The sequence below is a fragment of the Synchiropus splendidus genome, chromosome 1, assembly GCF_027744825.2.
Source record: "Synchiropus splendidus isolate RoL2022-P1 chromosome 1, RoL_Sspl_1.0, whole genome shotgun sequence".
Lineage (NCBI taxonomy): Eukaryota > Metazoa > Chordata > Actinopteri > Syngnathiformes > Callionymidae > Synchiropus > Synchiropus splendidus.
This window is the reverse complement of record NC_071334.1, coordinates 31,240,595-31,258,135: the sequence shown is the minus strand read 5'-3', so window position 1 is coordinate 31,258,135 and position 17,541 is coordinate 31,240,595. Positions and strand designations below refer to the sequence as shown.

The window sequence follows — 17,541 nt, the reverse complement described above, 5'->3', positions numbered from 1 at the left end:
AGTCTGTGGTGCTCTCCCTCAGCGTGAAACCTTGCAGCTGCTCACTCTGTTGATGGCCAGAATGTTTACCATGATGAGTTGGGCCGTCTTTTTGTAGAGTGAGAAAATATGATTTCAATGTCAACTGGAAAAAAACAGCAGAGTGAGCGGACTGTGGTCGTGGGACGTGGTGGGACGGGGGGAGGGAGAGGAAGGATCTTCAGGCTCCGTCATCACCAGTCCTCAGAGCAGAATCAGCAGCGGGAGCAGCAGCAGCAGCAGGACTTGCCAGCTGTAGCTGCTGGACTTTGACCTGCAGAGTCCGAGGGTCCGCTCTGCATGTGACAGCTGCAGAGATGTTCGACAACTCTCACTATCCCTTCAACTGCTTCAACTATGACGGAGATGGATATCCCTCCTGCAGCACAGACCAGGAGAAGAAAATGTGCAGACCTGCGTACAGGTATCTATTTACTATTCAGATGCTTTTCTCTTATTCTGTTTTTATCAGTCTCACAAGTTGGAGTTTTACGTTGAAACCATCTTTTTTCAAAGTGTGTTTTAATGGGTTTTGCACGCGGAAAAAATAAGAAGCCAAAAACTGCTGTCGTCCAAAGACTTCAGGCACCAAGTGTCTCCGGACAAATGTAATCTATTGTTGCACGACTCACAAATCATGAAAGTACAGTCGCTGCTCATTGCACTCACAGTCATAAATTGTTATGTTTTCCTTTGTTGTCCCTTTTTAACATCATGAACTAACTCAAAAGAACAAAGAAGCATTTCCATCATTTTTTACTGAACCTTCTTACACTATAAACCTTGTCATAGCTTATTGCTTTGGCAAGAAACAAACAAATCTAAACACATTTTAATAAAGATTTTCTTCAATACACAAGCCCGTTATGAAGTTTTTGAGTCCTTGAATACACATTGTATATACTGGTTTAAGTCTAGAATATTGATTTTGCTGCCATTTTGTAGCTATGCTGATTTGATTAATATGTTATTATAAATATAACATGTTATTATAATTATAATTTAGAAATAAAAATGATACAATCCATGCACAAGATGCCAATGAAGTTCACAACTTGTTTTGAATACAATTCAAAATTTGGAAGACTTTGTTGCAATGCATCACAAAACTTTAATAATCATCACAATAGATTTCTTTTTTTTTTTGCCTTAAATATACTGTAAAGTATATTAATTTACTTCATATTTTACTCTATATTTTAATTTGTTTTAGGGTAAGGTATTTCCCTAAAAAGACACATATGAATAAAATAACAATTGTGTATTTTTAATAAATGTCATAATTAAAAAAAATCAATATTTTCTGGTCAGTTACATCGCTCTCATCGCCATGGCAATCCAGCAGAGTCCTGAGCAGCGCGTCACGCTCTCCGGCATCTACGAATTCATCATGAAGAGGTTCCCCTACTATCGCTCCAACCAGCGGGCCTGGCAGAACTCCATCAGACACAACCTGTCGCTCAACAGCTGCTTCATCAAGGTCAACACAAATATAGAAAAATGATTTAAAAAATCATTCTGCGCCTCAGTCTTTGAGTGTTTGTCTCGGGTCCCACAGGTTCCGAGGACAGAGGGCAATGAAAAAGGAAAGGGAAACTTCTGGACGTTTGCCTCTGGATGTGAGTCCATGCTTGACCTGTTTGAAAACGGCAACTTCCGCCGTCGGAGGCGCCGCAGAAATATGAAGATTGGCTTCAAAGAATCAGCAGAGCCGCCTTTCCATCAGGGCGAGACCCACGGCAGTAGTCACACGGCCCGACACCAGGAATCCGACTCTTCCCTGCCCCCCTGCGATAGGCCACGGCTGGACCCTCCGCCCTCATCCAACCACCTACTTTCAAGCACCACGGCCGGGAAACCAGAGTCAGAGATCAAGTTCAGCATTGACTACATCTTATCTACTCCTGATCCGCCCCACTTTGGGTTCAGATCCACACACGGGCCGGTGCACATCGGGCCTACCGGGCCGCCCATACACGTCCTGGAGCCACAGCACCTGAACCTACACTTCTGGACTCTGTGAGATGACGACTGGGAATCATACTGACTTGAAATCAGAGGGAGGAGGATCAGCAGGTAACTCTCTGATGGGAAAGAAAATGCAACAATAGCATCATGTGTTGACTTCACATGTGTCATTCTACTGTATATATAAATACAATGTCTGTATAAAAATCTAAGTGTGAGCACAAAAAAATTAAATCGTTCACTGGTATGGGACCTGACCATGGTTTGACTGACCCTGTATATGAGGAGCATTTCCAAGTTACAGGCAAAAGCTGAGCCGCTGCTTTTGTTTGCTTCAGTCGGTGGATGCTCACAGCAGCAGCGACAAAGAGTCATTCTAAACAGCCAAACAGTTATTAGTACAAACAACACAAACACAGAGCTGTTATTTCACCGTTGGCAAAAAAAAAAATGTATTCTAGTGTACTGAATATAGTCGTTTTACACTAAAAATGAGGTATACTTCAAGTTTACTGTTGACATACTTCACTTGAAATCCTTAAAAGTAGTACACTCAAGTGTACTTTTTATTATGTATACTAATGTATACGGAATAAAATGAACTTCAAGTATACTACTTTTTCCTTGGGGATTTCAGCTATATTGCCTTCAACCATAAGTGACATGTTTCATGTAGACATAAGTTGATATACCAACTGTATAGGTGGTGGACGTGTACTCCTTTGGCTGGTGCACAACGATTTTGCCTATAAATGCGATCTTTGAATGATCATTGAATATTAAAATGTGAATGAGAAGAATATACCTAGTACACTAGTAGTATTCTTCTTGTATACTTACTGAATACTTGAAAGTATACTTTAGTAAACAAAAAAATGTTACTATTTAGTCTGAAGAAGTATAAAATGAGTATGCTTTCTAGTGAACTACTAACATATGGTCTGCACTATAGTTGTATACTTATACTCAAGTGTACTTCATAAAATGAACTTCAAGTACACTCGTTTTTGCTGAGGGTAATAATCCTCGTATGACAAATGTGAAGATAAGGATCTGATCACTGAAGGGACTGAATATTCTGCTCTTCAGAAACGAATAATTTCAGCAGAAAATGTCTCCTAGTAAATGTGACTTTTCTGATGTCAGTTTCTTCTGTACTGCCCAAGGATGTATCTTTGATGAAACCAAAGAACAAACGCTGTTTTCGCGAGAACAAGGCAAATCCAGAGAATAAGACAGTGAAAGGCAGGTGTGTACTTGGAGCTGCCTGTGCTGGAATGACCACAACCTGCTGTTGGGGCTTCACTTTTCACTACTACTTATGACACAAGGCCAAGCATTTTTGTGTGCGTCATTGTGCATTGGTGGGTTGGTTTTCTACCTGTTTCACAAACCATCGTAGTTGTTCTAATTTAAAACCAAAAAAACCTTTATGAATTTTGAACCTTTATGTTTCATCTAATCTGATACAATACAATATCGTCTAATGTAATAAGTGAAAAACATTTCACCAGCTCTGCTGCTGTTAACCTGGTCACTATTCTATGTAAACAGTTGAAGGAGCTGAATCTTGGATATTTTATTAGCGCTTTGTGTGTTTTGTTTTCATATTTAAAGGTACCACTGACTCATGACAGCCTCCAATTTGTTTGACTTGAGCTAGACTATGCGCTAAAACCTCATATTTAATCACATTAGAAGCTGAAACATTTGAATGGAAAATCACAGGAACATTGTTATACATTAACAAAACAACAACAACAATTCAAACAGCATCATTAAAATGCCATACACTCTCATTTATAGCTGTTTTGTGAACCTCATCTTTACAGGAAGCATAAAATAAAAGCAAATGAATATTGTTTTTTAAACAAATTAGTAACTAGTTAAAAATTATAACAATGATATTATTATCAAATAAAATTATTTTAATAATTCAGATCAAATCAGAACCTTTCAGGCTCACATCCCCTCACTCACAGAGGTGTGAATTTAAAATAAAATTAGAAAATAATAAACTGCTCACTGCAAGTTTAGCATGCCCAGATTAAAGGAGTCAGTCTAAAGCAACAATCACATCTTTTATCGATGTATTTATTGCTTCCATGGTTCAGAAAAAATGAGTCCAATGGATTAGCCCAAAATAGCTGCCAAATAAGGCGTCCATGATAAATCAAAGATGAACTGAGCGGCTGACAGAGCCCCACAGAGAGGCGGCCCTCAGCTTCACTCGCGCAATATGTGGTCACTTTTATCCCGCTGCTGTCAGCCGTGCTACAACTGTGCTTCACTCCGTCCTGTGGTAGATGTCTATTGACCTTTTGAGGCCCAGATTGAATGATGCCTACACCAGTTACTCCTCATTATAGCACATTACCTCCGCGCACCTTCAAAAAACACTCCTAATGAAAAGGCGTCGTCTGGAGAACATTTATTTCCTGTACGCAGAGATCAATCACGCCGCTGTCGAAGGGACATTTTTCTACTTAACCTTTATATTACGACTTGACTACATCGGAGAAGCTTTGGACGCACTTTACATGAGTGGCATTTAATATAGTGTTACACTTGCAGGGTGCGGCTGATGTGTGACCCTATTTAAATAACAGGGGGCCCCTGCCTGGGCCTCGCAGCAGCAGCGCCGCCCCTGCCCCCCACGCAATTATAATTAAACACACCTTATGCCTCCTTTGCAAATGCCCCTCATCGATCTGAGGGTTTTTAACATTCATACGTGAGCTGCCCCCCAGCAAACGTCTGCGCCCGCACCGCCGTTTATGGATCAGCAAGTTTCCATTAACAAAGTTGTTGATGTTGAATAGCGGCCTGCCCCGGCCGCCACGCCGCGGATATATTTGGCTAAATTAACTTAGCATAAAGTGCTCGCAGGCTACAGGGGTCTTTTGAGGCAGCTAAAGAGAAGGCAGCAGCACCAGTCAGGCCCGAAAAGTCAATGCACATTCACCAAGATACTGGTGTGAAACCGTAGCTTCCGTCATAATTGTTTGCCAAATACCTTATTTAACTCGGTAATGTGTTGGCGTGGAAATGGGAAATCAGCGAAGCGCAACGCCAAAGGGATTCAATCATAAACACAAACGGGACGTTTAGTCTGGAGTGAGGGAGACTGCGATGAAACGTGGCAGACCAAATATCACTGTTGCTTTACACTGTTTGGAATGAGGCTGAATACTTTTTTTTTATCAAATGTCTTCAGTACTTTGTATTCTGATTTACACGGTTGGGTCTGTGTAATCCTGGCAAAAACCATCGGAAAAAAATAGTCCACCAGTAATAATTTGTCAGTACTTCACCATGCTATGTACAGTTTTATTCTGATACCTGATATGACCATGAGTCTCTCCAGACTACACCGTCTTGGACGATGCAGAAGAGGAGCGCCCCCCACTGTGCTAATGAAGATCAGCGCAACAGCCCGAGGCCTCTGACAAACACTCCTCTCTGCCCTTTGTGGCCGCAACACGCCGCGTGTGAGAGTTTGTGAGCTAAAATAATGAGAAAATCAAGCCGGCATGTCAATCAATGGCAGTTGAAGGACGTGTTTACATTTATTTCCAGTTAAGTTCAATTCAGCAGGAGGGGGCCCGGGGACCACCTCGGGGACCGAGGGAGTGAGAGCAAAGAAGACCATTGTCGGGGGTTGACATTCATGACATTCAAATGAAAAATAACTCTGCCATACATCTGTTTAAATGTGTCGTTTGGTAAACATGCCGCCCCACAGCGCTCAGGGATCACACTCAAACCTCTGGACCCCACATGTCAGCTCTACAGCAAAGACACCGCTCGGACAAAATCCAACCCTTTTACGCCTTTTTATAAATGAGAGAAATCACATATCAGTGTTGAGATGGAACTTTATTGACTCACATTCTGCACGCTTATAAACACACAATTCCATGGTGTCATAAAAAAAAAAAAAAAAAAAAATGGAGACAAATGTAAAATATAGTCACTCACTACAACTGATGTTTTCCTTATTAAAGAAAGAGATGCGACTTATCTGTTGAAATATGACTTCAAAGCCCAAAGCTTTGAGAACATGTGCTCCTGGCTGGTGCAAGAGTGAATCTTCACAAGAGCTAGCAAACAATACAGTGTAAGTCCACGCTGTGACGGTGCTGTTTTGTCGAGTTTGGAGCCGGTTCTGTGCTGCAAAGCAGAAACATTGCACTGCACTCACCTCACATGCAATGCAACTACAATGCACCACAGCTCCAGTCACACGTCTCACACAGGTCTTATGGAAGATGGGGGCTCTGGACACCAGGCGGAGCCGTCTGGACACATGTGGCGTGGGCCATCCATCTGCATGCTCCAACTCATCCAGTACAAAAAAATACCTCTTTAAACATTTATTTTGAATCGAGCTTTACGACAACTTTCATTGGTCCCTGTAAATGATATAAACATTTTTTACGTGTGTGTAAATTGGGAAGGATTAAAAGAATACAAAAAGCTAGTCATACAGAAAAAAAAGTACCTTTCAAATGAAGAATCCTGCAGCCTGTGGCTGTGCGCCGGATGCCTGTGTGCTGGTTGTGGACCAGTCCCCTCTCTGACACACCCCTCTCTCTCTTTTTTGACCGGGAAAAAGTTCCCTCCACTGGCTGAGGCAGAGTGTGAGGGGCCATGCGGCTGGATAAGGCGATTCAAGAGGACCAATAGGGAGGCAACTGGTGTGGGGCCCATGGGCCTCCAGAGAAGCTGGGCGGGGTGCGAGGGGAGTTAACAGAGAGGGTTTACTACAGGTCAGCTCAGATGCTGCCATCCAAGCAAAGATCCATCTACCTGGCATGAGGGACGTGTTTGCTTTATGGAAAAACAAAGTAAGACATGCTGCTATTTGGTCTGTGGCACCACTTCTGACACTCAATGTTAACCGTGACATTTGGGAGACATAGTCTAGAAATGGTTACTAAGAAAACACAACTTCAATATCAGTGATTCTGTATCATAGTGCATCACATACACTTTTATCATCAATGTAAATCAAAAGAAAATAAGAGACTTGCAGGCCAGAGTCCTGACGAATTCTATCATCTGAACTGGACCGTCTTCCTGATATGACAATAAGAAGAAAAGGGCCACACATTGCTAATGTTTTATTGGAGATCATGCAGAAAGCAAACAAAACACAAGAGAACGAGAGATGAGTCCACCCAGCAAAGTTCCCCCTGATAATCCAGCGATTAACACCGTTGCTCCGCAGAACTGAGCCGAGATGGCGACTTCTTTATTAGTGTTTACTCCGGCATCAGAAGGGTATTCGGCACAGAATCGACGTGACAGTGACAACATGAATATTGAAGTTTTTTCCCCCTGCATTCAACAAAACACAACATGGACACAAAAGTGGGGAACTGAATGAAGGGTTGAAAATGTGCATCGCAAAGGTCCAGTCCTCAGATTACATTGTTAGCCGTTGCCGACTTCTGTGGCGAACTGTTACACAATTCAGGCAGCAGCAATGTAGAAAACACAAAAACACACAATGATAGTCTGTTATTTTCTCCCTTAAATCGTTTAAAACACTGACGCAACTATAAAATGATGACTTCAGCTACATTTCCAGCCAGATTTACAGGGATATTCCGTGCCCGATTCTTTAGTCAAGAGTGTGACGTCAACTTGGGCCGCAGTGAGCTCATTTCCACAAATGATTCAAAGTCCACAGCGCCTGTCAGCATTTAAAGAAAAAAAAAGGAAACTCCTATGATGTGCCAACAGCTTTATACCACCACATAAAGTGTCACAACACTTGGACTCTAGAACAGCCCTGGACGTAAGGATCATTGGTAGTTTGGTCCTTTGACAGAATCTCACAACAGCAAAAGCAAGTTGGACATACCTGGACAGTGATACATTGCTATCACAGCCTCCTCTCAGGTCATTCAACAACACAAAAATATATCTATAATTCACCTTCAGTTACACAAACAGAAGACGGAGTTAAGCAGCTTCCGGCAATTAAACAACCATAATTAACCCAAAATATCAAACACCGGCATCAGGAAATCCACGACGGCACCCAAAAGGTCAAAAAACAGGTTTGCTAGACACAATCATGCCAAACACAGAAACTTAAATTCCCTTCTTCAACTCCTTAAATTAGTGTTTCATAAAGGATCCTTCCCCTTGTGAGTGGAGATACAGCAGGTCTTCCCTGTTGGTTAAGCAGCTGCAACAAGAGCTCTTTCTTTAAAAGAAAAAAAAAACCTTTTCTTTCAAAAGAATCTACAATAAATCTTCTTACATACACAGCTTAAATATACACACATGACATTTGTCATTTACAGATTTACAATTGAACTGAAAGCAACCATACGAACAAATATATTACCCTTGTTTTCTGCTTGAGGTCAGCGACGCTAAAATGATAACGACAGTGTTACTGTAGACGGAAAGTGACGTTTGGTGTTCATTCATGCTTGTGGGAGTCCGCGGGAGGCAGGCGGGCAAATGCTTGATACAATAAATATCATGGTGAGCCGCACAGGGGAGTTTAGCGCAGCTGGGGAAATCTCCTTCCAGTCAAAGGAAAAGTGCCATTCGGGCAGCAAATGATCAGAATAAAAAAATCCAAACGAATGAGTTGGTAGAAACGAACGTGATGAGGAAATCAGGATATGTTTTAGTGTCTGTTGTCAGGAAGGGACGCTCAGCTTGGTAGTGACGGCTCTACATGGCGAACAAACTGTCCTCAGGTCGGTCGGCCTTCTTCCGGTTGGGAGTTCCCTGCGATCCACCTGGGTTGCCACTAGGGGGCACAGGTAGACCGGGGACGCTCTCAGCAGCTTTGGCTCGCTCCTCCAGAAACTTGTCGAACTCTGCAGGGCAGAAAAACACTCAGACGTCAGTGTTATTTGACGTGTTAACCGCTATTTAAAAAAAATACTCAAATATGGAAACAGTTTTCAGTATAACACAAATCGGGCTCACCTTCACTGGTTACACCTTCTTCTCCATCATCTCCTTTCTGTTGAGGACAAAGGAAACAATCAACAGTCAAGGATGCAGCATGACGACAATGACAGACTTCACAATCACCAAACCAATGCTCTGATTCCTGGAAGAAAGACCCCAACCACATCACCATGTGGAATTTAACACCAACCAGCTGGATTCAGCCACAGCACCGGAAAAAGTCAGGGGTGTAACAAAATTTCATGGCAGGATGGTTCCTTTTTTAAACGCAGCATTTAGTTACTTTCTATTTTAGCTACTATAGCTGACGTCTTTGCCAAACTCTCCTCCAACATACCACGACTCCAAATAAATGAAAATAATAAGTCCCTTCTGCAGTTTTTCTGGGAATCAAAACATTGGACTCCTGAAGCGATTAACTTTAAGTCAAGAGTTAAACTCAGGAGTCATTTCATTGTATAGTTTTGAATTTTAAAAAAATAGCGTGTAACTTTGAACTTGAATTTCAGAAAAGCGTGCAAGGATCTGCCAAATCTAGCTTCATACATGATCGATACAGAGGTAGTAACCGTTATGCTATCGAGTTCGGAGACATTGTACAGTTTTGATGTTTTGCTCAGTGGTTCAAATGTTGTGAAAATTAGTTTTTGTTTTGCCAAATGTAGTCGGAATTCTCCACTGTGGCCAGTCAAAGCAAATGAACTTCCATGAAGTAGTCCGTTTCAAAATTAGTTCTTGATTATAGATGCTAAATTTGTGGAGCAATGATGGAGCCCAGGTTTATGTAGAGATTCCCACTTTGTCATGAGTCTGAGAGTTTTCACAACAGCCATGTTCAAAAATCAAATATAAACTATGAGATTCATAAATAAAACTTGTCTTTGTTCTTTCTTTGCACAGCAAAACACAACCACGCGGTCACATTGTGCCCAGACTAATTGTTATTGTGCATTTTTTCTTTGTTTGGTGATTTATGTTTCATTTCATTTCGCGGTGGTTTAGTGGGGCTACCATTTTGTGACACCCCTAGTTAACAGGTTAAGTGAAGCAACCCAAACAGGTATCACAAGCTGGATGAAGATTATTTCTGTAAAATGAGCATGAACAATTGATATCCGCAACATAAGTCAGGTCCGTCAAATCTATTATATAGTGTCATGTTGTTCATTTAAAATGAATGGAAAGAAGACAGTCAACGATATCTCTGAACAATTATTGGAAAATGTAAAATATAATTTAGAATAAATGATCTGAAGTTTATAAGAATGCAAGAATAAAAGAAAATTTTTTTGTATATTAAGAATGAAAGAAATAATCAGAATGAATTACAAATGAAAAAGTGACATAGTAAGTCAAGTTTGAAAATAAGAAAACACTATTCTAAGACCCACACAAACCCTGCAAAATTATAGATACACACTGGATGATTCTAACGCCTGGCGTTGGTCAAACAAAGTCAGGCAGAGTCAATAATAACAACAACTCATGCTTATTATCACAAGCGCAGCTCATGTTAATGTCAGTAAACATACACAGCACAGTGTTAGTTCTTGATTGGTCAAAAAGGTGGAGGAGAAAATACGCCAAGAGATGAAGGGGGAAGCAAGCGGACAGAAATAAAAATCATGATTGGTCTCACCACATCAGTACTAAGCCACTGCTCTATGTCATCCATGACAGAGGACTGGCCTCCGACATCCTAAAGAGGAGCATGGGGGGAAGGAGGGCACCATGGAGCCCAGCAAAAAAAAAAAAAAAGAACAAAAAAAACAACAACAACAACCAAATAAAGTGAACATGAGTTCAGATGGTTAAACAAAATGGAACATAAATCGTAGGGAGAGTTGGAAATGAGTGACGGGCCAATCGCATCACTCATGGACACAAGTACATACTGACGGTCACAGTCTTTCAGATGGCAGGTGGACTTGACAGAAAAGAAATTCAGCTATGCTTCTATTGTTCATCTTCACTCTCATTTCTGCTGCTACTCAATCAAGACACACTCACCGTTCCTGCAGTGGGCTGGAGGACGTCCAGGGTCGGGGGACCGTCACCCTTAGCGCGACCTTCTGCTGCTGTAATGCTAGAAAGAGAAAAGCATCCCATTGTAATTGGCCCAGTAACATTCTCAGCCCCATCATCGGTTCTTTCTCATGCAATGATTCCGTGTTTAAACGGATAACGTTTTGAGAGTCTTCTCATTTTGCTAAGGAGCTTGTCATTTGTGGTGAATGACTATTTATTAGTACCATAATTTCCCCACTATTGCGCACATCAGGATATTAGCCACACCCACTAAATTTAAAAAGGAAAATAGCTCTTGTTCATATATGAGCTGCAGTGGTCTATAACCTGCAGGTGCAGTGGGGCTGTCTGTGCCATAGAAAGTTCAGTAGTGCACCCGGCTTAAAAATGCATGCGGATCACTTCTAAACTAGTTCTGAAAACGGGGTCCAGCCTCGAGACTGACTCATGAAACGAACTTGGCAATGTTCTGAACTTGAATCATGAACTAATCACATCTTTTATTGACCTTAAAGTTACATTAATTCATGGGCTTTATTTCTATATTTGAAAGCTTCTGTTTCGCCAAAGACCTCCGTTTATTTCAAACCTGACTGACATATAAACTCCTGTGATGAGCGCCATCGCCTTCTTCACAATATAGTTAAGTTTAGTACAGCCAACTTACGTCTTATTTGGTTCAGGCAGTGCACCAGTCCTGGTCTGGGCAAAGACATCAAAATCATCCTGGGCAGGTGGGGGTCGGCAACTGGAGAGTGAGCTCAAGGTGCTGCTTACACTGTCTGCGCCCACATCTGCAGCGCAAGGTGACACACAATCTGTTTTTAGTGGCAACAATAAACAGCGCAGTCCAGACAACAGTAATTTGGTTTGACATGCCAGACTGCTTTTGGTGAATTTTTCATTGTTGTTGTTAGAATGGGCATACCAAGACCGGCCAAGTGGGAGGCCAGTGTGGCCGGGGAGGACGGCCGACCAGCAGATGCTTTGAGGGAGGAGGGGACACCTGTTGGGGCAGTGTTGGGCATGTTGCTGACCACGGCTGGTGAAGCAGGACCAAGGTCGATGAGGTTGTCCTCTGTTGCCTCACTCAAGACCTGATGAAGGGCGACAAAGATCTATTGACCCATGGAGGGTGGAACATTTGCTAGGTTTGTGGGAAATGAGGGGAACTTGACTCGAAAAGAAGCACCCAATTCAGAGAATTTACAAAAAGCATAAATGGAGAGAGGGGAACTTGGGCAAATTTTGGGATAGAAAAAAAAAACAGAGTCAACATGCATGTCATGTTACAGGCATGTTTATAGTTTTATTCTTTAGTAATAATAAAGGTAGGCTGACTGAACAGGAGAGATAGCTTTATCCGCAATACTTACAGCATCTTAGAAATGTTCAGACCTAAACTACTTCCATGAAATCCTCCTAAATACCTGTGTACTTGTGTAGGTCACCTTTAGCTTTAAAGAAGAGTTGACGCATGTCCAATAATTTGCTGTAGAAATGCAGGGCATAATGAATAGTATTTGAGTAGATTATAAATCCCAGGATGTTTTTATTTACACCATCAGTTGTCTTCAGCGGTGAGACAAACGTGCCATTCCAGGCCAGTTATTGAGTCATCATGTTTCAGATTTGGGCCCGAGGGTCTAAATATAAACATCGCCAGGTGGAGCTGGTCAGTTTGGGAGAGGTGACAATGCTTTATGTACTTGCCTGTCTCAGCTAGCCAAAGAAAAATCAGAAAAGAACAGAAAAGACAGTGAATACCACAGACATGCAAGTGACAGGACATATGATGGTATGAGTGAAAGACAAACCATGCATGAACAATGAAAAACCAACAAATTAATTGAACCCTACGACTAAAAATAGACATATGCATAGCACATTTAGTTAGTCAGAGATTAGACTTGACTTTCGTTGCCGAGTTACAGTTCTTGTTTTTTGAATTACAATGTACAATATTTTCTTTTACTGCCTCAAATATTCAAACTAATCAAGAGTGGTGCACTAAGGAGCTTCTTGTTTTTCTCGACTGAATTGTGGAAAACAACGACAAACCTAACTTTTATTATATTTCGGCTCAGTCTTGGAAGGTTGATCGGCCTTAAGGACCATAAAAAGTATTGTAATAAAAACGGAATTGCAGTTAATGCTAATAGTTCAACGTTCTTTTGTTGGGTTTCCATTAGAAATGCATGATGGTTTGAGATTCATAATCAGCAGAGCGTCGGTACTTAATACTAACATGCAGTCCAAATACAGACACGTTATAGAACCGTGTGCAACGCAGATGTCAAAATAACATAGTGATATGATGCAAATGGATTAGAAGCCTTCAAGAAGGTTACTTTCCACTCACCCCATTGTTGACACTCTGATTTGTAGACCTTCCTGACCTAAACCGCTCATACCTTGAGGGAAAGGAGGGAATCAGAAACAAATTGATAAAACCAACTAAATTTAGATGAAATTTATCCCAAGTATTTTTTGAGCATATGTTTTTCTCAACCTTTCATAGCGCAAGAAAATGTTGTTGAGGTCATCATTAACATGCAGTAGCTCCTCAGTCACCGACTCGTTGGACACACAAGAAATGAGCTCCACTATCCGCTGCTGCATGGCTCTGCAAGTCCTGTTCAGCTCCTGCAATAAAACACACACCAACATTTGGATGCTGAGCAAGTTTGTGTTTGCATATTCAAAGCTGGAGGAGCAGTAGAAACTGCTCATTTCTAAAATAAACTATGACACATAAGAACTTGCCTGCAGTAATTCATAGTCAGATGCGTCCTCCTGTCCCGGCACCATCTCGGTTAACATCTCGGACATGACCTTGGTGTTTCCACGCACAACGTCCAACTCGCTGCGCAACTGGCAGATCTGCACACAAAACCCAACAGCCGTTTCTGCACCTGATTTGTAACACCATGAAATGTGTTCAGTGTAACTGTTCCATTGGCATCATGCTCCCTGCAAACAGACTTCAAGAGGTCTCCACGTTTGCAGGATCAACTTCACGATTCAAGACGCATTTCTTAACAGTGGTTTTAGTTTAATGAAATCAAAGACATGAGTACCTGTTCAGGAGTTGGATTAATGGACCCAGATGCAGCGAGATTAGGGACCTGCGGGGTGGTATAGGCAGGTGGAACCACATTGGGGGCAGGCTGTGGCGTTGTGGTGTATTGAAAAAGAGTGGAGTCTCCTTCTGGAGCAGTTGCTGACTACAGGAAACAATTGTTAAATTCAACAGTTCATTTGTCAATTAATACAAAATATCTCGTACTCGCTGAGGTGTGTGTATCGGTGACAAGGTCTCCAGTTCTGACGTTGGAAATTCAATGCCTTTTCTTTTCAATTCTTCATACACCTGGACCACCCCGGTGAGATCTGGACTGCTCCTGAATGCATCTGCCCAAGCCTGGTGAAATGACGAAGGAACATGATTTAATTGTTTGGATACATGATACGATTCTGACAACGTTCTTTTTCTTGTGACGTCACTGGAGGTACCAAGCACCGGCAAGTATTGAAGCCGCCTAACCAATGTCTTGATAGCCTCTTTCCACAGATTTGGATAGTGTTGGTGTCATTGCTTGCCACTAGCCCATTTATGGAAAACTTTAAGAGCTTGGTTGGGTGAAGAGCTTTTTTACACGATTCCAATGGTGCGTCGGCAGGATCAACCTCCAGTGACGTCACAAAGGCTTGTTCCCGATTCTTGCTCTGTGCAACGTGGCTCAGAATTTCATTCAGTGAGAAATTATTAGATTACATCTCCTTTAGTTGTCCCAGAATGAGGAATTGCACACTTATTTAGCATGGTAATTGAACAGAATGAACTTTGTAGACATTCTATGATCATTTCATGCTGCATATTATATATTCATGGTTGCAGAGTTAGTCCATTGGGGACTGACAGACATACTTTTACTTTAGAATACAAATGTACAGGTTTGAAAAATAAAATATTTCAATCAAAGGTCGGATTGTCTGAGTACAACATCAGAAAATTGTCAGAGTAACTGCAGCTGGCATTTTCAACTGCCAGCCATGACCCAAAGTAATAATAACTGAGAAGATGTACAAACACTGATCAACATAATGAGCTATTTTAAGCAACAGCAAGACAAGAGGCACTCGACTAACATACACCGTCTCATATATGTAATGGATCCAAATTGCAAACAATACCAGGGCAACCTCTTGATCCTAACATGGAGTGGCATGCCATACTAAAACCTAAATTAGCCAAATATGGTATGCAATTACGTCTGAAACTGTAACAAAGTAACTAAAAAAAGATCAATATTCTAATTTACAGTCATAAAGGCACTTGAGCTTGAGGATCATAAAAAAGAAAAGAACATGCAACCACTAATAACCACAATATCAAGGTCATCAACACACACTGAAGAAATTACATGTAATGTGAAAAATGTAATATGGATTTTAATTATTAAGATTTACAATTAAATTTCATGTATGCAACTACAAACTCAGCTTTTATGAGGTGAGATTTTGGCCAACATCTACAATATCAAATATAACTAAAACTGACCATTAAGTAAAGATAAATTGATATTTTTAAAAAAAACATGATCCAAAAGGTCTAGTTCAACCTCTACACAAACAAAAAACATTTTAGTTTCCCTACGAGCATGGTTACCATGGTTTAACAGCTCAGTCACATGGTTTCCCTTAGGGAAATAGGAGCACGCCTTGTGTGCAGAACAGTTACCTGAGATAAGGCAGGTAACCTGAGCTGCTGGCTGGCGAGCCCTAGAGGCAATGCAGTTCACCTGATGCTCGACCGCAGCTTTGCACAGCTTCACGGTCAAATTAAACGTCACCAATTAAACGATAATCCTAACTGCCAGATGAATAGAGGTTTGATAGAACTTACCTGAATGAGGGCAAGTACTTTATCTTGAACAATGGTAGGTGGGTTGTTTTTAGGAGAGATGATTTTTACAAGTACACCATCGACAAAATCTCTACTTGTGACCAGGGCATGAAAGCGATGGCCGCAGTTTTTCACGCATGTCTCCAAGACCTGAGGGCATATATTAATATTCATGAACATTGACGCGCAAAACACATATTTACAATTTGTATACATTTACCGTTAAAGCCAACATCACTTCACGATAGTTCCTATTGCCATTCAATCTTTTCTTCACCGCTCTAATAGCATCTTTTGGCCTGCACACAAAATAGCAGTTAACAACACACACACAAAGTGACAAAAGGTATGTGCAGTATACCAATGAAAAGCAATGTCTGGATATCTATAGAGCCATAACAATTTGTACACACTTGATTGTTCGGCCACATACTTGTGTGAAAACTCCCAAAACTGTCTATGGACATGTCAATGATTGTCTCACTGTCATCGTAGTTAGTAATAAGCATCAGGTAAGTAATATTTAACTTATGCTTCGCTTTTTCTAAATCAAACACGCCTCAGGTTAGGGTTTTATAAGTTATCTAGGACAATAAAACAAAAGTGGGACACAAGCCCACCCAGTGCAGTTTACAACCCACAAATCAAATAAGATCTGGACTTCACACGCAACCTCTTACATACACGTACAAGGTCAATGGAACAGTAAGATAAGCAACAGGCATTCACACAATAAAGTTATCGTCCGACTACACAAACTGTATAACTGCAGCATATCACACACTGAATTCACGAAAGAGACCAAAAATTGATGCACATTAGTGTAGTAATTAGTAAATATCTAAGTAAGTTCCCTTCTTACCCATCCTCGGTTTCATTAATAATGTCACATATTTCCATATTGAGAGTCCAGTCTTCACTTTGCAAGGAGCCATCAGTGGCTCTTTCTGAAACACGAACACAACAGAATCGCATATAGGTTACGTTATTACAGTGCACCACACACAGGCGATGACAACAAAACACTGTTCGTTAGACGACACGAAGGCGTAATAATAGCAGATGTCACCGTTACAGTGGGCTAGCTAGGTGGCTAACGCTTAACTGTCTTGAGAACGCTAACATGCTAACGATTAGCAATGCGTAAATTCGGCCCACGCGAATTGAGCGCTGTTCCCTGACATGTTGACAAATATGCACACAATGTCGTCGGTGAAATGTGCCAGTACGTACCAATACAGTGACCCACAGGGGTACTGTAGGGATTCCCTAAAAGGAACTCCATCTTGCTCGACAACAAACAAGTCAGTCCATGGACGAGATGATGATGATGGTGATGATGTAGGCAGAGCGTCCATCTGGTCCCGCCCACAAAGACTGACGATTGGGCGAAAAGTCCTGCCCAGTGACACGATTGGCCAGTGCGTTTTGCGGTTTAGTGGTTGTAAATACACGCTAAGATCGTCACAGTGATTATAAAATGTCGAAAATATTCGGCAAATGTACGGCAAGTGGGTATTGGATCGTTGGATCTGGAGGGTGACGTCCAAAACAATAATTGTAAAAACCTCGCAAAGGAGGTGCCCAGCCAGCATTACATTCTGACCAGAGCATTTGATTTGTTGCTCACATGTAAACTAGAAAAGTAAATGAGTTTTTTGTGCTTTAAT

General features: G+C 41.4%; 2 protein-coding genes across 4 annotated transcripts; one reads left to right on the top strand and one right to left on the bottom strand.

The window, feature by feature from the left end:
* Positions 1-298: 298 nt before the first annotated feature.
* Positions 299-3,495, top strand: foxl3 (forkhead box L3). Of its 2 annotated transcripts, XR_008412989.1 has the most exons (4): positions 299-442; positions 1,330-1,498; positions 1,577-2,094; positions 3,153-3,495. XR_008412989.1 is itself a non-coding variant. In XM_053849760.1 (3 exons), exons 1-3 carry the CDS (start codon positions 336-338, stop codon positions 2,039-2,041), a joined length of 741 nt encoding a protein of 246 aa, XP_053705735.1. In that variant the 5' UTR covers positions 299-335; the 3' UTR covers positions 2,042-2,493. The 2 variants fall into 2 exon arrangements, 1 of the variants encoding a protein (XP_053705735.1); XM_053849760.1 differs by lacking the exon at positions 3,153-3,495 and having other exon boundaries at positions 1,577-2,493.
* Positions 3,496-7,103: 3,608 nt separating this feature from the next.
* On the bottom strand, positions 7,104-17,276 carry tom1l2 (target of myb1 like 2 membrane trafficking protein). Of its 2 annotated transcripts, XM_053882754.1 has the most exons (15): positions 17,105-17,276; positions 16,734-16,818; positions 16,092-16,170; positions 15,872-16,021; positions 14,252-14,386; positions 14,043-14,189; positions 13,729-13,845; positions 13,475-13,608; positions 13,325-13,376; positions 11,891-12,059; positions 11,630-11,756; positions 10,945-11,020; positions 10,574-10,633; positions 8,950-8,986; positions 7,104-8,837 (listed from the first exon to the last, which is right to left on the bottom strand). In XM_053882754.1, exons 1-15 carry the CDS (start codon positions 17,154-17,156, stop codon positions 8,689-8,691), a joined length of 1,569 nt encoding a protein of 522 aa, XP_053738729.1. In that variant the 5' UTR covers positions 17,157-17,276; the 3' UTR covers positions 7,104-8,688. The 2 variants fall into 2 exon arrangements, with proteins under 2 accessions (XP_053738729.1, XP_053738740.1); XM_053882765.1 differs by lacking the exon at positions 10,574-10,633.
* Positions 17,277-17,541: the final 265 nt, after the last annotated feature.